This window comes from Heliangelus exortis, chromosome 1 (assembly GCF_036169615.1).
Source record: "Heliangelus exortis chromosome 1, bHelExo1.hap1, whole genome shotgun sequence".
Classification (NCBI taxonomy): Eukaryota; Metazoa; Chordata; class Aves; order Apodiformes; family Trochilidae; genus Heliangelus; species Heliangelus exortis.
Window position 1 is genome coordinate 105,534,687 of NC_092422.1, and position 22,002 is coordinate 105,556,688.

At 35.2% G+C, this 22,002-nt stretch overlaps 1 protein-coding gene across 2 annotated transcripts in view; it reads right to left on the reverse strand.

The window, feature by feature from the left end:
- EPHA6 (EPH receptor A6) overlaps positions 1–22,002 on the reverse strand; it is a 445,064-nt gene that overhangs the window by 136,469 nt on the left and 286,593 nt on the right. For both annotated transcript variants that reach the window (XM_071756858.1, XM_071756850.1), the window contains exon 6: positions 14,304–14,428. In XM_071756858.1, coding sequence (XP_071612959.1) covers positions 14,304–14,428 — 125 coding nt within the window. The remainder of the gene's footprint in view (positions 1–14,303; positions 14,429–22,002) is intronic.

A 22,002-nucleotide genomic window follows, 5' to 3' on the forward strand; every position in this document is an offset into this window, starting at 1 on the left:
TAAAGGGGAAATGTCAAGGATTATGATGTTCTGTATTTCTTGGTAACTACAGAGGCCTACTAAAAAATAAGCAAAATCGAAGAAAAATATCACTGATATGGCTGTATTTCCCATTGGATGTAACCAAGTATCAGAGCAGCATTTTTGATCTAGTATAGCTCTCACAAGATGCAGTTCTGAGAATACAGGGGCTGAGGGTTTAAACTTAGGTTAAAGGAGTTTATCTAGTACAATATACTCATAATGACCCACCAGAATCTGATACAAGGAAATTAGTAAGACCTCTTTCATAGCCTACTGCAAAATTATCTTGGAAAAAATCTGTAATTAAAACATAAATATAATCCAAATGACAAGTGATGTCAATGTCATTCCACCATTCCATACAGAACCTGTGACTAGATATCCCAGTTAAACAGAACAATATTATGAACTTTGAAAATGTTAGCTTTGTTTCTACAGAAATTGTGTTTTTCTTATTGTTTGTGTGATTTTTCTTGTCTATGGATTCAGTTTTGGCTACACCCAACAGTGTTCACAAATATAGGACAATGTGGCCTGTGCATGAACACAAGGACCTTTCAGAATCCAACTCTTTCCTGCAGCCACCTCTGTCTGACTGGCTGAATCTGCATCTATCCTAATGTTATACTTGGCTTTATAGTCAAGACATTTTTTCATATCTAAAGAAATAGGCTGACTGAATGGAAGTTACAGCTGTGCTAATGACCTAAGACCAGACAAACTGATTTAATGGGGTAGCAAGATTAGAGTATAAAAAATAACAATTAGGTTTCTGCTGTTTCAATGCACCGGAATAGCTGGATCAGTCCCCTCACCATATGCTATAATGAGACATTTCCACAGCAAACCATAATCAGATTAAATGATAGTTATTCATTCTGCTTCACTCAAAGTAGATACTTTATTAATGAGTATCATATCCATTCAATATCCAGATGTTATATTATAGTGTTGAGTATTACTATTTTCCCATATGCTCAGAAGAAAATTGATTCCCTCTGATGACACTAACACTTGTAAACAAATAGATAACCTCTACATGCCACGCCTGTGTGAACATGCTGCTAATTTTATCCTCACCTTACTTCAGAGGGAAAGAACACAGACTTTGTGCACATACATGAAATAAAATATTGATAAAACTACCAAAATGTGATGACCTTTCATCAACGTAGACTCCTACTACAGTCAAAGAGTTTACACTCTGATAGTACGGGCGGGAAAAAGTATATATAATTAAAAATATTCAGAACAACAAATAGATTAATGAAAATTAATGAAAATAAAGCTGAAATTCAGAATTGTACTTATAGTCCTCAAATAACCATTAAAAGATTAACTTTTCCAGTAAAGTACTGATAAAGATCCAGGTACTTTCAGGTGCATAAGATTTGTCACTGTTAAAATTTAAGTGGGAGAGTGAAACATGGCACTAATTAAAACAATATCTGACCTTATGAAAAAAATAGAAAAAAGATAACTAAATGTAATTTTCTATCATTTAGAATATAAAATGGAGCTCCAGAAATTACCAGTCTTTTGCAGTTTCCCTGTCTACTTTATTTATGAATGACAGACAACTTATTCAGTCCACTGAGTCCCACGAGTAACTAAAATAGTTTCTTAAACGAACATTATTTTCAAAGGCTTCTGCCAGCTGAAAACCTCCAACTTCTACAATCCAGTGAAATGGCAACTGAATTTACTAGCTGCTTGCACATACATTTTCCAGTTTATATCCATTGTCCTCCAACATGACAACTTTGTACTTAAGCTTAGCCTCTTCAAAGCATTATCACTTAACAGAAAGAAATACCAACAGCGATTGGATCTACATACCATGGGGACCAGGCCTTTCTCCTGTGCAATACAGCACAATGTCAAAGCTGAATAAGTACCACACTAAAGTAAAGAAGGTTTGGAGTTCTATGTTTCAGACATTATCAGTGTTTAAATGAAATAACCAATAACAAAAAAGAATCTTTTTGCAGACTATTTGATCAAATTTTCCTCTTTTCTAAATATATTGGTTTGAAAGATATAAAAAATGTAATATAAAGAGGAAATATTATCTTAAAGGAATGGCTAGAATTCTGTAAGATAGGAATTTTTTGAAATCATAGCTCTGGTATGAGCTATGAAATGAGATCTTCAAGCTTTTCCTTATTTTCTCATGGAATCAGCACTTTACCTCCAGATTCAGCTTAAATTTAATGTTGCAATACTTTTTAGAATACAACAGTAGATAAGTACTAGGTATAGCCAATATGTGATTAATCAGTTAAAATAGAATCTATTAAAGACAAATAATATCTAACTGTGGAGTTTATACCTACTGTGAATCTTTGTCAAGAAAAAAAAGCTCTCACACCTCTAATTTATGGAAATTACCTTTAATTTATACTGCCTATATTCCTCTCATAACTACCTTCTCCCAAATAATTATCAAAAATTATTTTTTTTCTTTGTAATAAACTATTTTCATAACACTTTCAAAATGGCTTTTGTCCCCAGTCATATTTTGCTTCTCATTTTACAAAGATGAGGAGTAATTACACTGAAATAAGTAAAATTAACTACACCTGGGAAACTCAAAGTCTGTCTTTGAAAGGCACTATATATTTCCTAATTTTGTGCCTAATTTTCTCTTAGGAGACCTATGTCATATCTATACACACAAATGCCATCAGTAGTATTTGGACGGTATTAGAGGAAAAACTCATAGATCCTAAACTGTTCATCTCACTATAAGCACTATCTGATTACAATTTGATCAACAGGATTAGGTAAATTTTCATTGCTATACAGACTGACAAAAATAACAACAATAGAAATAATAGTCAAAGATGCCATTCATATTCTTAAAAATATGCTTCCTAAAAATCTTGGACTTTTGGTTTCCAGCTGGCCAACAAACTTAAAGTAAATTTAGAAAAGTGGTTGCAAAAATCTGAGGACCATTCTGAACTAAGATGAAAACTCTGACAGGAAAAGGTTTGGCCACAGAGAAAATTGCCAATGGCTTTACTATTTACTTTAAAGAAGAAACCTGCAGCATTTTAAGGGATCAGCCACTTCAGGTTGGATTCCTCTCCCTTCCTTTCCTGACCGCCCTTGGATTAATCTGAGATGTAACAGTTTAGGAAGCTGGAATACTAAAGTATGCTTTACCTGTTTGGCTTTTCAATATTTTATATTTTGATTGCTTGTCAGCCAGCTCATCACTTTCCCCATACATAAAGTGAAGCTGTCAACAAGAAATGGGGAAGAACAGATAACCAATCATACCAAAACTACAGAAAGGTCAAGACTCAGCAAAACCTAATTTTAATTGGATTATATACCTGGAAAGGCAGAAATAAATTGCTGTGAGGTGAACCATGAAAAACAGAAAATTAAATCAGAAGAGATGAGGACAGGGTGACTCTAAAACAGTGTCAACATATTGCCAACACAACCAGGTGAGAGGTGAGCAGCCCAAAAGCTTGTGGTTAACATGGTGGGCCAAATGGGAACACCAAGTGTAAAGGCAGCTGCTGATTATACTGACAAAGAGATTAAATGGAAAGGATTAAAACAGGTCTGTGCCTGAAGTTGGTGATGGAATAGGGTGCAATTCAGAATATAATAAGGGGAGTTGGGGAACATGACTTGAATCATCAAATGTGTGCAGATATTACGTTTCATCTTTCTAGAAGTTATATGCTACTCTGATAATATATTTTTTTTCTAATTAAAAATATTTAGGAGTGAAAACCTCTACACCAGTATCTCCAGGAGTCTTTGTAACTTCAGCATATAAAAATGGCAGTTTCTTCTGTTGCCTCTGAGGATTTTTCTTATTTTTTCACTGATTTTGATTTTATTTTCCTCGGCACTGTCTTCTCCTCTCAGGAAGGAGGAAGGAGCTACTGCAACCATGAACTAACTTCTTCAACTGAACCAATACTCAATATTATTGCTGTCATCTTTTACAGTAGAGCACAGTTTCCTCCAAGATAGCTAATACTACAGAGAATTTTATTGACCCACTGAAAAATATAGATCAACAGGAAATAGATACAGTCCTGAAAAAATTGAGGACTGGAAGTCTTCTTTCACTTTTTTATTGTGAAACAAGCCCAGAGAACTATGCACATACAGTCAGTAGGCTAATTATGAAGTCATTAATTTGGTGTATAAGATGTAAATAAGTTCAAATATCTAAATCAGGTCCTATATACCCACTGGAGACTCTATATAAATACAAGTTTGCTCTCCTGATACCTTTAACACATCTTCAGAGTTCAGCAATCTGCATGTTAGTGTGTTTCAGAATTAGCTAAACTTGCTTTATTACATTTTACAACTTATGGACTTGGATTTACTTACATTTTGAACCAGTTTTGCTTGTGGTTCCCAAAATATCCCTCCCTAGGTAACAGGTTTAATTACAAACTGTTTTTAAAAAATACTGGGTTTCTGTCATATAATGTGCTTCCTGAGTAGTTCATTGAATATGCTCTAGTTCCTTGTTTATAAGAAGCAGTGAATAACCCTGAATATCTGTGATCTGTTCAGTCAAGCTCAACACATCTCTGTATATCACAGGAACATTACTTCTAGTTAAAGATGGAAATAGGTAGAAAGATCTAAACAAATGAGACAGTCTAAACTTAGAAAGAGAAACTGCTAATTTTACATTTTAAAAATTGGCAAAGCAAGTTCTGTTCCCTGTCAGGGAAGTGGCAAGTTCTAATATAATTAACGAGCAGAAATAATATTTTTGGAATTGGTAAAAACAAAGAAAAAAAATCTGAAAAAAATGAAAAGAAACATTCTGACAGGTGCCCAATACCTTTTTAAAAAGGAAGGGCTGTGTCAGTCACTAAAGAATCGCCTCTGTATTAGTACAAGTTAATACTTTGGCAGTATATGCAAGAAACCCAGATAGTTTGTGCAAGGTCATTTCAGATACAACGTGCATCAACCTGGCGAAGCTCCTACAGTAACATAAATGTTTTTATGAGCAGCAGATGAATTCCTGCAAAAAATTCTTGAGCTATTAACAGCTCAGTAAGGAATACATAATAATAGGTTGTTAACTCAGCCTCCTTGACAAGAACATCAAGAAGGGCACTTTGAAACTATTAACACTAACACATCTAAAAAAATTTTTTTTTTAAATTTACATTGCTTCATTAAATCAACAAAACAAACATTCATTAGGGTACAAGCCTAACAAAACTACATGGGAGTTACTGAATAACATACCCTTTCCATGAACTGAAGTTGGCTAATGAAATAATGCATTTAAATGAGAAGCTCCTCTAATGTGCATTTTTATTCCAACAACCATGCCCTTACCCACATTAAACCTATATATTTAATTTAATACGTGCTAGTATGTTCACAGTAATATTAAACATGGAAATAGTAGCTTCTATTGCCTGACAGAGCTTAAAAGAGCTTCCTCTATCCCTTTGGATTTTTCTCCCTTCTCCATCTATGACTGCTTTGAAGACATCCATACTTTACAAAAAACAGGTTGCCCATATTATGCAGTCAGTGGCTTAGTCTCCATGCCCACATTAAAAAAATGTTACAAGTGGAAATCTAATAACAATTTGTTCCTCTTTGTGGGCAATGTGGAGTATCGCATTGTATATCCCCAAATATCACCTGAATCAAATATCACATCAAGAATTGCAGGAAAAATCTGCAAGTGAAGTGATACCTTGTAATGGAATATTCCTTTATTTAGACAAAGCTATAACCTCACTTAATGTCTCAAAGTCCATCTCTTCTTGATTTAATCTGTGAATCCACCTTTATAAAGAACTACCTGAAACCAAGGAGTAGTTTATGTATAATGAAAACACTACCCAAGCTTCATTTTTAAAAATAGCTTGGGCTCACAGATGAAGGTATTTGGGAACTTTTAAGCTAGTTCCTATTTTAAGGAGGTCTAAAGGAAACAATATTCTGACAGATTTTAGAGAAATGGAGACCTGTAATTTGTATTTTACTTAGAAATAAGGAAATTATTTTTACTCAGATGGCCATCTTTTTGCAGATGTGCTAGTTATATTTAGATCATTGCTCATGAAAGTCATGATTCTTTTCGTAAAAGTATGTCAGACTTTCAAACACAAAGTTTGACTTCTGAATGCAGATTAAGGTACCTGAGAGAATTGCAACTTTAACTACAGATGTTACTGAAACTTTACTCAAACTCAAAGATAAACACACTGATACAACTATAACAGCAACAACAACAACTAAAACAACTATCAAATGTTTTGAGAATACATTCTCTATTTCGTTATTTCAGGATTAAATTTTAAACTTTTTACCACTTCCTTTTGTGCAATTGATATACTGAGTCTGAAGAGACATTTCTTTTTTACAGCATGTTCATCAAAATCATTTAGAGTTTAAACTTATGAGCTGAAACTTACTGCCTCATAAAATAGCTGCTTCTGATTTTTGACTCTACCTAGTCACAAGTTTAAAGTAAGCAGCTGATTCCTGTGGTTAACCTTAGTATTCTTGTTGTGACAAGAAACTATTTTTAAAATTATTTTTTCCTGAAGTTCAAGTACTGAATGGCTAGAAAAATTGTTTTCTTAGGACCCAACTTCTGCTATGATCAGAGGTTTTACCTTCCTTAGCTTTCTTTGAAGCAAACTACCTGGGTGGCGCTAAGTTTGTTGCTTTGTAATCGTTTGCATACTTCCTATGTCTGTAAGACATAGATATAAAAAGTTTGCAAACCATTAATTCAAAACCATTTCACTACATTTCTGCATCTTTCCTAGTAGTTCATGAAATAAGCATTGCTCTTGAGATTTTCCATGGGGAGAATGGTATCAGCTGCAGACAAGAATACAAGATCAGCAGAGACTAAACTGGTTGTTGGCTTTGTTTGTGTGTTTGTTTGTTTATTAATCAAATCCACTCGACTTGCTTAAAAAGCATTATATTTCTCATGGAGATATTTTGCTTTGGCAGGAATGATAATAGTAATAGCTCTGTAGGCTGCTGTATTATTAAACACAAAGGTTTAGAAGCTAGCTCTAAATAATTGACAGCAATGATTAGGAGTCTGCGAGCCAGGCACCTAATGGAGAAGACCTAACTCAGAACTCATTTGATAAACCCTTTGCTGCATGTAATTGATATTTAGAGGCCAGATTTCTTTTTCTCCTAATAGTAATTGTATCAGTGTCATTAATAATGGCTACAGTAAGGTCCTTAGGTTCTTTCCTTAAGGCAAAAATCATATCTGTTCAGAGAGTCTCATAATTACTCACTTGCTTTTTCAACAATTTTGAAATCTTTTCCCCCCCTTTTTAGAATAAGGCTTTTACAGTTCTTCCTCTGGGAAAAAAGGCTAATAACAGCAGAACAGAAAAACCGAGAAGCTTGTTTAACATCACTTACTATGCTAAAATAAACCAGGATATTTCCTTTTAATTATTATCTCCCAAAGTGCATTTTAGTGATTATTTTTGAAAAAACATTCACCAGACATGGTTCATTTCCCAGGAGCTCAGAAAAAACAAGACTGCCAGAGGCACTCCTTGGAGTCCTGGTGCCTCATTATGACATGCTGATCTAGTCTTGCAGCTATGGTCAAAAACAAAGGTCTGCTAAATACTACTATCTAAAAGCTCTTATACATTAGAATTATTCAGTGCTCTTGTTTTTATGAGAATGTGCTCAAAATGTAATGAAAATGTGTTCTTGCATGAGCCCTACTTCTTTTCCTACTGGTCACATCAGAATCATTTTACTTGTAGGGAGCAGGTTGCTTCTTACACCTCAAATAACTGAAAAATATTACAGAAGCGGTGTTTTAAAAGACAATGGTTAGCATGAGGCTAAAAAGTGCTCAGCTCACCATTCAATGCTAATAGCGTAGCTCTTGCTATTTTATATGGACTATTTCACTGGCCAGGCAGATGAACTGCTTATCTGCTCATCCCTTTTGTTATATGCCTTTTCCTGTTCCCCAAATATGTCACTGATTTGACTTCAAAATTTTGTCAGGAAGCTTGCAAGGGTGTGAAGCATGCTATGGCAGGTGTAGCATCAATAGAAGAAAATACCCAGAGAAAGAACCAGTACATGCTGATGATCCAGCCACAACAGTACCAAACAAACTACACCTGCTCATTGATAACCTGACCCAGTCTGAAGGGTCACTTGAGCCTCAAGTGGGTTGGAGCTGGTGCATATATTACTCTTTGTGATTAAAAATCTAACATAAAAGCAAAATCTGAACCAATAAAGTAATAGTTGGTACTTAAGGGAAATAGGGAAGTTGTAATATTGTTGTCTCTGAAAAAATGTGATCCTTTTAGCTCAGTTAAACATCATGCAAAATTATAATAAAAGGTGGAGAGACTGGAGAGGTTTAGCTATTTAAGTAATAAGGAAATTGAAGGTAAATGCACCTCACGTCATGCCGACTTCACAGAAAGGCAGAGGGCTATAGAAGTGACTAATTGTACTTCCTCTTTCCAAACTGTGACCCATATATTCTGAGGATTATCTGATTTACATAAAATAGCTTCTTATAAAAAAAAGTTTAGATCTTTTCTAATGAGAACATGTAAGGCTTTGGTTCATTGAAATTAGATTCCCACTGATACTCAAGTAGGGTCAGGTTCTACCTGAATAAATTTGATAAGATCATAATGAAATGTCTCCTCAGCTGGAGAAGACCCAGAGAAAATTTGTTGTCATAAGCCAGGATGAATCACATAACCTGTAATGGCAGCTTATATGGGGAAAAAAGCTGGAATGAAATAACCTTGACACATCGATGCATTTCTAGGACTCCCAGGACTCTGCTATTGTTGTGCAGTTATTGGTGTGGAACTGATCATGGAACCAGGCTTCCTATTCCTCAAAAAGTGTGGAAAAAATGGCAAGGCTACCAGTTCATACCTTTCTTTGTCCATGCACTGAGTGTCACATCACTCTGTCACAGTTCAGAGTATGGAACCTATCATTCATATACACTGCTATGGATTTGAAATAATAAGGTGCACGTATTTCCACAAAGATAGATTTGTTTTAAAGTAAAGAATAGTATTGCAAGTAATCAATTCTGAAACATAAAATCTCCTTCTTGTTTATAATTATCCATGTACTTTTTTAAACTGTACATTTCTGTCATTAAAATCATTATACAAAAAAAATCTTAAGTCCTCACATTATTCCTATCAAGTCATTTACCTCAAGCTCTATTATGTATTTTACTCCTCAAATCCAGGATGCCTTTTTTAAACTTAATGACTATTCAAAGAAATAGCAGTGTTTGTTTTAACATTTGATTTCAAGGAGTATTGTTTCTCATGCAAGTTAAGTAAATTCAAATGTAGAGTGATAGGAAAATTATCAAGGTCATATTGCTTTCCAGTTCTTTAAATCTGGTATTTTTCTATCTCTGCTTCATTGGCTCTTCATCTGTTTTAAAAATCTGCTTCTAATTTGCCACCTTGCCTCTACTGCTTGGCTATTTTCTCTCTTTTATTTATTTATTAATTCACTTGTAAATAATACTGGATGGAATGGAGGAAAAGTCATATCTGGCACCCTAAATATCCTGTCCACTCACTATCATATGCAGGTAGGTTAAATTTTTAATGTGAAAACTCCCTGTGAATTGCAAATAGAGTCTGCCAACAAAATGAAATAATTTTTCAAAGGGATTTGGCTTTAGTGTGGATTTCATCAAGAAACAAGAAAGCAAAGAACCATCAATCACCCTCTCCCTCCTGTATCCTGCTCTAAAAGATATCCTCTATTTGAAGATGTCATTGCAATGCCTTGGAATATTGCTTGGGTACATCCCATTAAAATCTCTTCTCTATAAACCAGCTTCCTCAGATAATTATATATTATTTTGTGTGTAACTGTAAATACAATGCAAATGGTGCATTAGAGCCATACTGTTGGTATGCTTAATACACTTCTCAGGGAACATTAATTTTTTAAGGTTAACTTTAAGTGTGGAAAAGTGGAGGAATAACCATTTTCCAGTTCAGCTGCACAACCTGAAGTGCAGCTGATTTGGTTCATATCCACTGCATACTGTGTTTCCTTTCCCATGAGGGAATTCCTCCAGAAAGACTCAGGCTGTAACAAGGCCATTTCTTATCATACTCCTCCATCTGACTCAAACATGGGCAAGAGGTGAACAGATTACGATGCCCTGGATCCTTCAAAAAGTAAAAGCTTTGGACATTATCTGAGTAATAAAGTATAAAAGAAAATTTTATAGGAAAAAAACTGAGATTATATAAATATCTGGGGCTTGATTTTTTAAATGGAAAGACAATAGTGCCTATGAGAGGTTTTTTTCTTTTAAAAGTACTGGGCTGTTTGTGGAAGTTGTTAAAAGATTATAAAAAAGATAGCAGATTGCAGAATAAGGTATCAACAGAGATAATTTGCAAACATTTAGTACCTTTGAAGGCAAAAAAAAAAAGGTATGTGAACAAATGCTTTCAAGAATTCAACTTAAATCTCTATGGTCATATATTAAATTTTTTGTGTTTTGCTTTAAAGACTCATTTAAGATGACAAATGCTGATAAGCATATAGTTTTCAGAATTATTCATAATCTAGCAAAAATAAGATGTTTCAACTACTACACCTCAACATACAGTGTTATTTCAGGATCATAGTATGGTTATGTCACATAACTATTAAAGTAATGGAAAACTTTTTCTCTTCATTCATAGCATCTTGGACTGAATGTGGCAATTTTTGTTTTCCTCACAGGCCAAGTCAGCTCTCTAATTATGTCCAAGGCCAGCTATGTTCACTGCATTTTTGGCTGAAAAGCTGCAGAACTAAGTGACCTCTTGTCAGCCACCCACATAAATACATCTCAGTGTATTGCTAAATAAAAATGTAAAAATCTGTGCAATCCATATAGAATTGGTTCACAATAAATATTTATTACTTTCTCAAGATTTGCATTGTTAGAGATGGCTAGGAAACCAAACAACATCTATTAAGTTATGATTCTGAGCATTTTGCAGCAATTCACTGAAGAAATGTAGGTCATACTGAAGAAGGTACTTTAAAGCAGACTCAGTATTGTGTTTTTCATTTAATAAATGTTTTCCATACTTGCAGCTTACTGTTAGTATAACTTCCCTTCTGTATTTTATTCCCTTATTTTTTAGAGTCTCAGAAAATGTAAATATTTTTCACAGAGTAAACTGCAAATATAAATTTCCTGCATATTTAGCACAGTCTAGCCTACTTCTCTTGTCCTGCTCCTTATGGATATACATAGAGAGATGTGTATCTATGTTCTGGGTTCACTGTCACTAATTTTTCCTACTTATGAAATTGTTGAAAACCGCCCCTGTCTGTGGAGTGTTCACGGATGTGTATTAAATAGATAATTTTTTAAGTTTAGATATCTTTCATGAAACCTTGGGTGCCCATGACAAGATATGGCTTCCATTTCATGAGACACAACGTTCCTACTGGTTATAATTAAAAGCAACCACACTCCCCTAGCATAGTCCACAATGTCACCTTGATAATTTTGGAAATGTCAAAAAGGCATCTTAGAAGAAACAGCAGTTCATACTTGTGAAATTTTAAAACCCTGCCAAGTTCTTCGGAGTTTCACCAAGTGATACAACCTCTCAAAACTGGCATATTTAGTGTTTGCATTTGATGGAGACATGCAATTTCTTGTAATGCCTACTATATCAAAGCCTCTTTTCTTTTTAAAAATACAAATGACAGGTAAAAAAGGACAAACATAGGAATGCAAAGTTCTATTTTATGAATTGGTGCATTTATTAGTATCTAAGGATACCATTCTCTGCATTTTCATTGACCAAAGATACTAATAAAATTTCTGAGCTTTTCATACTGAACTTATTCTTGAATTTTAGCTGGTTTTTTTTACTCTCCAGAAGAGGAATGTCTTTGTGGTAAATTCATACTAAATCCAGTATAAATTATTTCACTTTCATCACTTTCCTGGTGGGTGTGGAACACCATCTCTATTTTGTCACTGCTGCTGAGAATATAAATGCTGGCATTTCCCTCTTTGAGTATTATGGGAAGCCTGAAAGATTACAGTTTTACTTGCTGTATCTACCCCTGACACCCTCCTTTTTTCTAATATTCAAATCCCATTTGCATTTGGCCTCTGTACTTATGCAGTATTGAAGTTACAACATACATTTCTTCAGCCCTGTATAATTTTTTAATTTAATGCTGCAAATCAGCATTCTGCCTTCCAGGACTAGATTATTCATTTCTCTGCTCTAGAATCTGGTCTCTAAGAAAGTCTGTAAAAATCTGCCACATGCCTATCTATTCCTCTGCTCAAATAAATTATCTTACTACTATCACAGAAACAGAATTTTCCAGGTTGGAATGGACCTCTAGAGATAAATTGGTCCAACCCCCCTGCTAAAGCAGGGCTGCCTATTGCACATTACAGGGAATTGCATCCAGGTGGGCTCTGAATGTCTCCAGGGAAGGAGACTCCACAACCTCTCTGGGCAGCCTGTGCCAGTGCCCTGTCACCCTCACAGTAAAGAAGATTTTTTCATGTTAAACACTTCTGTGTTCCAGCCTGTGCCCGTTGCCCTTTGTCCTTGCTTTAGCTGCTTTGTTTGTCTCTCATTCTGCCTGTGATATTGCACTGCCAGACAGCTTGCCTCTTCTAGCTTAGGAATAAAAGGTGGAGTCAAGAGCTACACATGGAGTTCAGTTAGTGACTTAAGGAGAAAATAACCCCTGTTCAACAGTACTAGAAGATGCCAGCAGTTCATTTATGTTCCCATGAGTAAGAGGGAAGAGAATTTTAAAGTTAAAAGATACTCCTATAAAAGATGCAATATAAAAGGGGAAAACATATTAGAAGGGTTTAAACTGTAGGAAATGGCTGTGAAGCCTGTCTATTTAGTCCTGTTAATAAGACTAAGAAGTATGTAGGCTTCTAAAGAGAGGTATTTGCTCTGTCACTCAGTTTTGAAAGGTAGTAGAAGATCTATTGATGAAAAATTTTTGTAAATACAAGCTTTATAAATTAACATCCAAATGAATGGTTTTGAATATTTGAAATAGCTCCTATTCAACTGAACAAAATCTCACTATTTATATTGTTTAATTCAGGTGGTTATTATTTCAATATCAACAAATAAACAAGGGCAGGGCAATTCATAATGTGATTTACTGTGGTAATATGTCAAAACCTGTAGGATTTCCATTAGTTTAGGAAAGTAAGATTTCCTTGCTTTGGCTATGAAGTATTATTAGCAATCTTATCCCTCTAGCTGTGATATTTAAATTGCTTGGATTTTTTCCCAGTTTACTCTTTTTTTTTCCTGCATCATTAAAGTTGCATAATTGGAACAGAGAAGTGCAGCCAAGACAAAGATTCTCAGGTATTTACAGAACATAATATCCCTAAATCTTTGTGGTCTTCTCACATACCCAGTAGTTCCATTGTGACTTTCAAATGGGAGCAGAAGAACAGCATAAACTGACTTATATACCTCGTCAAGGTATGGACATAAAAAAAACCCTAAGTCTCTACGAATGGCACTGATTAGCACCACATTTTTACACTGCAAGTGCAAGGCTCTGTAGCCAACTGGAAATGATGAAACGTATTTTGTGCTTTTGGAGAAGCAGGCTTCAAATTATGCCTTTCACAAGATGTGCTGTGTGTGCACCTTGTACCTTTACGAATAATGCACATTGTTACCCACTTCTGTGTGAAATCACATAATTTTGATGGAATGCCAGAAGCTTGACATGAATGCCGTTCAGTTTCTCTCTCATCTAACCTTTTGTAACCCTTTAAACAAGGCTGATGCACTCTCATTTAAGCACAGGTTATGACCAAATAATGTCACAGAATTAAATTACTTTGACTTTTACATTCACCTTAATTGTATTGTTTCAGTGTCACTCTAATGTAAAGTTTTACAGTCTGTAAATCAAAATATGCTCAAGTATATGATCCACTTAGCCACGCTCATGAATGTATTTACTATGAGACAAATATATATACTGCCTGCCTGCTGGTGTACTTGATTTCAGTATTAAACAATACAGTCATTATCAAGTCAGAAATAAACGACAAAAAATCATTACAAAATAAAATGTCTATTTATATATAGCATTTTACGTGGCATCAAGTGAAAATTTTACAGTATATGTATATTTTTAACTACATAAAACATGAAACATAATGCTCTTTAGTATCTGAGTTTGGGTGATGCTGTGAGACCTACTTTCTCATAGTACTTGATCTCGTAGTCCAGAATGGCTCCATGGGGAGAGTCCGGCTCTTGCCAGGAGAGGGCAATGCTGTTTTGGGAAGCCCAGTCCTTCCTTACCATACCTATCAAGGAGGGTGCTGAAAGGGAAAAGGATAACTAAGGGTTAAAGACGAAGCACACGGTTTATCCTTCCAACCTACTGTCTCAGGATACCAACCCGAGGTAACTTTGAGTGACCTCCAGGCAGAAAAGCATGACAGATGGCAATTCTCAGGGAAACCATATAACCTGGAATTAATGTCTTAAGTACATAACAGTAACTCCTTTGTTAAAGTGCAGACCAGCTTCTGAAAAATGGCTACATGCAAAAACACAGAAAGAAAGCACCTGTGCCAGTCCCCCTTGCCGGCTGTGCACAACCAGGTTGCAACCTGGCTCCAAGAACATTACCTACAGAGCAGAACCATATTTCAGAGACAGTAAATCCTACATTCAGGATAATCTGCATTAAATGTCATAGATCAGCTGTCTTAACCTCCATGCAGGTTACTCTTTGAGGCAAAATAAAGTGACACAGTTTAAAACAGATGCAACGAATCCCATTTCTGATGGCTGGGCTGACGGCAGCAAAGACATTTTAGCCCATCAGTGAGGTAGCCAGCTTCTTAGAAGAGGCCAGTGCCAGGGAATGGGTTGCAGGCAAAAGGTGGGGCAAAAGTGCCCCCAGATCTGCCTCCTGTAATTGATACTTCAGGTCTGCAGCAGAACAGTGAGTATGAGCTGCTTCCAGCAGCTTTTGGAAGGGGCCCAACATCTGTGGATGCACTTAAGAACCAAGTTATCTCACTATGGGGTTAATTAATGTCAAGAATTGGATTTTCTCCCCTTTTGGAAAAGAAGGTGTACTGTTATCTATGCAATAATTTCAAATGTTGCAAAAATTGCATCCTAGAAGACACTCTTTGTTTATTTTCTTTATCTGGTCAAGAATACCAGGGGAGGACTATTCTCTCTAAAACTAATGCTGTGTTAATAGTATCAATATGCAGCTTTCCCAAATGTTACAACAAAACCAGTCATATTCTTCACCAGCCTTCAAGACAATTAAATAAGCTGAACAAACCAGCAACCAAAAAGCCCCAAAAGTCCTTTCCATTGTTCACAGATTTTTGCTATTTGTCTTTCCCCTAACAAATACCAGTTTATTACATACCCTTCCCCCTTCCTCTCTACTATGACTAAGCTTCCAAAGAGGTGTCTCCTAAAAATAACATTTTTATGATTTCTGTTTTTATCTTTTGAATGAAAGAGTCTCTCTAGGAAAATGAAATAAGAATCTGCTTCAAAGTCACAAAATTTCAGGTATCAGTTTTCTTTACTGTAAACATTTCAGGAAGCTTAAGAAACTAAAATAATAAATTCTAGACTGCAAACAGTAAATAAAGCAAAATCAGTTCTTTTCCTTTGGAAAAAAGGGAAACTCTGCACACAGACGTGCACATAACCATTTTTTTCTCTGATAGAACATTTATCCAAGAGCCAAAATAAACTTCCCTCCACTGCCGATCTTCCCTGTGGACAGCCACTCTTATATAACAGTCCAGCCCTCTCTGGTGAAAAAAACACAACCCAACATGTAACACTAAATGAAAAAAAACCCAACTACCAGAAGTATTAAGTGGACAAAAAAGAGCTAACCCAGGAAATGTCCTACAGATGTACTTACAGCATTTTAACCATGGGTCTGATGTAAGGGAATGAGAGAGAAAAAAGCATTCCTGCCACGCTGTATAAAGGATCAACCTATTTTTCAGGAACTCCTTAAACAGTGTAATGTGACCAAGTAAATAAGACAAAATACAAATAAATAAAAAGCATTCATAAATTCAGGGACTTTTAAGAGAAGGATTCCAGACAGAAAGAGATTGTACAAAGAAACAGACAAATAAGCTCAAATAATTAAAAGCTGCAGCTGGCTCAGCTTCTATTTCTTCAGTTATTGTAAAGAAATACTGAAAGCAATACTTTCTACAGAGAAATTTCAGCTTCTGATAAGTTTCCATTTATTGTTAAAGCTTTTTTTTTAACCAGAAATTTGTAAGATAGGTAAATCTTATTTGGCCATTTATAAAGACTGCTCTAATATTCCTATGATGAATCAATGGGAAGTTCTTTTAATTAATTGTTTCAAATCCAATAGCTGCAGGAGAGCTCTAATTTGGTTACCAATGAAACCATTTGGAAAAACAATGCTTAGAAGCGCAGCATGGCTTTTAATCACTTTAATGGTAGCATTTTCCTGCCATTGGTACTAGACTGAAGGATGGTTTCTGAATCTTGAGCTCAGTTCCGATCTCTGTTTTGTACTGAGGATATTTTGCACCATCTGCTCTTTATGTTTTCCTCTACACTGTTATAAATTTCTTGAATTGTGATGTGTCAACTACAATGCTGTGAGCTCCTCGTTTAATTTAGTCTGATAAGTTTGTCTTTTCAAATTTGTATTAAATAATTAAAGTTCATTCCTCAATTTAGAGTCATCTTATTTTATTCTAAATCTCCTCAGCTTCTCATTTCAGCACCCCATTTTTCATATGATACACAAAGAGCAGAAAATGTGTATTTTCAATTATTATTATATCCTAGATCACTTTTCTAGAGATGTCCCTTCTTCTGAAGTCGAATTCCATTATCTGTAATCTGTCTGATTTCAAAATAGGTGATCTGTAGGGTTTCTGATGCTTTATTTCATTTAGTCCATATATAGAGAGTCATTTAGTTAGGACTGAACTTTGATACGGTGCCCATTTGCTACAAAGAGGCTTCAGACTCAACAGCAGATGACAGCAAAATCTCACCTGATGGCTGTCTGAACACGGCTGTCTCTGACATCTCATTTCAAGCCGTATTTCTTTGCTGCAGAGAAACCATGATAGCTCAATTGTCCTCTCCTGGCTGGCAGAAGTATGCACAAACAATTTCTTGATAAATCTACCAATTAATAGAGAACTGCATCACCACTGTCTTCTTCTCTTCCTCCCTCTCCCATCCTTATGTCTGTTTTGGCCAAGGCCAATGAAGTGCCAGCACATATAAATTTGGAGGGGAGGGAGTAGAGGGGTGATCCAAACTTCTTATTTCTTACCGTGATTTGGGAAAATGTCGTTTAATTTAATTGTTATATTTAGTTATTGCATTAGTAATATTATTGTTCTTATTAATGTCTAATGTAGACATTTCTATACCTCTGCCATAACTGATAATCTTAATTCCATAAATATATCTTATTCTTTTCTTGACACCTCTGCTTCAAGACACAGGAAAGACCATACTTAGCAAAACAGAGGGCTTTATCACATGTTTTTTGAGAACTGGTTTCTCCATTGAGGAGGGAACTCAGTCCCTGTCTCTCTCTCCTTAACCTCAGTCACTTCCAAGCTGCAGCTGGGGGAAAATACTGACTAGGAACCAAGTCAGCAACCTTGCTTCTCTTTGAAAACCCATTAATTGATCCCCTGTAGCTTCATATGATATAGATAGAGGAGGAGACATGCCTTAACATCCTGTAGGGAGCCTGCATGCCTCTTGTTGGGGAACAATTTCTTTCATTAAGTGAAGGACAGTCGAGGGTGGAAGAAATATCAATTCTGTGAGGACTAATTTAGGTTGACTTAGGTTTCAGGCCTGTGTCAGTCAGACAACGAAAGATGATGTTTTCCTGTTCATTAAAAAGCCTTTTTTAAGATCATATTACAGGTTAATGGAATAAATTAAATCACACAGTAAACTATGATTCTGCTATGTTTATCTACTCATCCAAAATGCATTCACCAAAATTTTTGGGAAATCAATGAAAAAGAATAAAAGTATGTTTAATTTCAAATGTTTTTTCCTTTTGCTTGAATATAATATTACAAAGTTATTTTGTAAACTAATGATAATACTAGAATGAAAAGGAAATAGTGGTCTAAATTTGTGTTTCAATTTACAAATACAGGTACAGTTAAAAAATCACGGTCATACTTTTTTCAAACAATACATATGTAGTATTTTTAATTGTGAATTGTTGATATGTAATAAGATCCAATTTTCAAGTGGTTTTCTGCATGGTAAAAAATCCACTTTTGCACCTTTTTCTGCACCAGAAGATGCCATTATAGTTTATCTCCAGCCTCCAGTATTATTAGCATTTGAGCTATTTATGAAGGAAGGATTTCTCAGAGAAGGTGGGAGGCCAAAAGCTTTCAGCGTTCTTTGCTAAACACCACACATAACACATTATTGGTCAGCTGACAAGGATGGAGTCATGCTGCCTATCATCTGCAGAGGTATTAATTTTTGCAATATGATTATTAGTCCTTCAGCAGAGATGCAGTTCATTCTTTTTTTCTTTTGTGTTTGGTTGTTAATCTTTCTGTGATCTCTGTAGGACAAGGGAAGACAGACTTCTTTATGAGTGAGGTATGTGATATGGATTCAGGAGACCTACATTTACATTCTTTTCTGGTTCTGCATGTAGAGATTTTCTTTAATCTTTTGATCAGTCTCTCCTTATATGCAATGTGAATGTCAGTGCCTTCCATTATTTCCAATACGTGAGCACTTCCATGTTAGAAGTGTGTGTCTATCTAAAAGATTAAAAACTAATAACAAACTTATATGGGAAAAATAACAGGAACATAAACATACATTGAATGACTATAAAAACACCACAGTTCATAACTCATCTCTGTATTTTTAAGATGTCTGCATGGCTGAAACATCTTTGGATTTATGCTGAATTCAGTAAGAATTCTTTTTCTTAACATACAGTGCTGCTTCCAATTAGTACAAAAAGCTATCTGAGTCTTCACGTAACAGAGTTTCTTATCTTCCTAATCAATTCAGTGGTAATTCATAGTTATAATGCTTAGAGGAGATACTAATATTGGCAATAACCTTGGAGTTCAAAGTTGAGCACAGACAAGGCTGGAGAAAGCTAGTAAATTAAAAAGTTTGGGGTGAAAAATAATGATTTTACTTTATTCTTACACTAGTTCCCTAGAGGCTTGCATACAAAACACAGCATAACAGTACTTCTTTTGAAGCACTTCATTTAAGGAAAAATAGGCCTCCAGCAAGCTATAATTATCATCTGTCCGTCCATTTTATATTATTTCCCCTTGCACATTTTCTTTGCTTGTTCAGAAATGGTGGATGGAAGCCAAGTGAATCTAACAACATTATAAAAAACTGCATTCTGGTATAGTACTGTGGGCTGAAGGTCCATGTAAACCCCAAATTTCCTCTATTTCGTATGTAGATTAAACATATTTTTTCATCTTTCTTTGTTCCCTAATGCAATTCTTTTTTCCTTACTGTTTAATTTCTCTCTTTCCTATTGTTAATTTTATGTGTGAAGACAGTAATTATTCACCCATATGATTTTGCAGTACTACAGATTTTCTTTCACTTACAGAATGTGCTGTGATTCATTATTTTGCAAGCTTGAGACAGAATCACTGATAGGTCTTCACTTATAATAGGATCTGCTCAGTCCCTGGTTCTTGAAAAATAAATTATAGTAGAAGATACTTATGAGTAATTATATAAAATAAAGCCTTATCACTCTCAGTGAACCTCTTCTCTCTGATGAGGTGTATGTGCAAAACCCTCAAAGTTAAAAAGTGCTATGAATTATTTGGCATAATTTATAATACAGTGAACAATTTAATATACTTTTATAACTTTTAAAAACTAAGAGTAGCTTTAAAAAAATCACACAAATATTTAACACAGATGTATGTTTCAAGGAGTTACTTTATATGCTCTGTATTTCTGAAGCAAGCAGAATAAACTCAGCTTCAAGCAAGCTTGGTGGAAGGGAGTGATTCCAGGAATCACATGCAAACAACAAAAAAATCTGTAAAAACTGAAAAGGGTCACCTGTCATTAAAATGAGAATCATGTCAAATCAATGCTCTCTGACAATGGAAGGCCTTTGCATTTGAATAAGCTGATTTTTTGCTTGCTTCCATTGCTTGATGATCTAATAGGTCACTGGAATTCCTGAGGGACCAGCTCTCCAAAAATCAGAGCTTCTCTGTCCTTGTTTGGCAGAAGACAAGGCTACGTTTGTATGGCACTGAGCTTATCAGCCCACATCAGGTAGCAAGCAGCAACTATGTGGCTGAATGGCCTAGCAAGAACATAGTAACTGAGGTAAAAAACACCCTTCACTCCATTTAGTTTCTTCCAAGCATTTTGTTCTGGATGAGGTGACAAACTATTTGATGGCACAGGGAAGGGTGCGAGTTGCCCCTCCCAGACAAATCACTTCCCTTCCTATCTCTTCCTGTAATGGTTAACAACCCTGTTGTGGTACCTACAGCATAGGTAACACAAGACTATAATTCTTAACCATCAGATTTGCTGCTTCCACCAGATGAAATTTTATGTGGTATGTTTACTGCTCCTCCTGACTCAGACATTGTGGCAGCACTGCCTGTTGGCTGATGGCACATACTGTTTGAGACTGGTGTGTGTGCTCTTCTGGGGAGTTACTCTTGACATTTAGGATTCCTCTTAAAGATGGAGGCAGAGTGGCTTATAGGGTTTCCTAAAAAGGAAACCCATGCTAAAAGAAAAGGAGGTGGGAGAAACCAGTTTATTATTTATTTCTCCTATAATGATGTTAATCAGCATAAAGAAAGATGTGTTCCAGCCAATGTATTATGTAAGCTATAAATATCATGCTACCACTGCTAGGTGCCCTGCAAAGTGGGGAAAACCTGTGGTGACACATTGCTCCAGAGAACTTTGTTTTCAACCTGCTAATTTGTCCTGAGAATTGTTATAAATTTACTAGAAATACAAGGTGGGGTGAAGAAGGTGTCATTTATTGCAGCAAGGTGTCACTATGGAAACAGAGGTGTAAGTAAGTCTCATTCAGCAACAACTCCTCCAGGGTCAACCGAAACCAAATTGCTCTGCAGAACTTCCTGCTGCTAAATTGATCTCAGAAGTTTGAAAATGAAATAAGCAGGTTAAAAAGCACTAGGAAATCTGCAAACTTTTTACTTCATTAATTGCTACTCATCCTGCAGTGTAACAAAGCAAACCTAAAATGCACTCTCATTTCAGCAGATCTTTCCAGATCTTGTTTATATAAAAATATGAGATTATATCAGACTGCAGGTAATTTTATGACAAAGAGTACTTTAGAGGTCTGAAAGAATTTTTCTTTTACCAAGAAAATCATGAATATTTTATCTCAACATCTTCTGTAAACCTTCTCTAAAATATGTGCATGTGCAGAAAATGTCAGAGCTACTGTACTTCAACAGTTGCAGGGAATATGTGTAAATGCATGGGGACTCATCTGATCCTGAGTTAAAATGCATGTTTTCAAGCAACTTCCCCACAAATGTTCATTTTCACAAATCATTTTATAATTGCAATGATATTAATAAATAGGCCTTCATAAATTAATTCTCCCAGTGACGTTACAATCAAAATTATATACTATAAACTATAGATTGTATACAATATGATTTATATTTTGTTAACAGCTTTGGGTTTGATATATGATATATTTTTAATCTTTAAGAATTATTTGTAGATACTTTATGATATAGAATAATAATTTGTAAATATAATTAATATTATGATAAAGATGTATTTGTAAAACTCAGTTACCATAATTCTATTTCAGTGTCAAATATATACCATT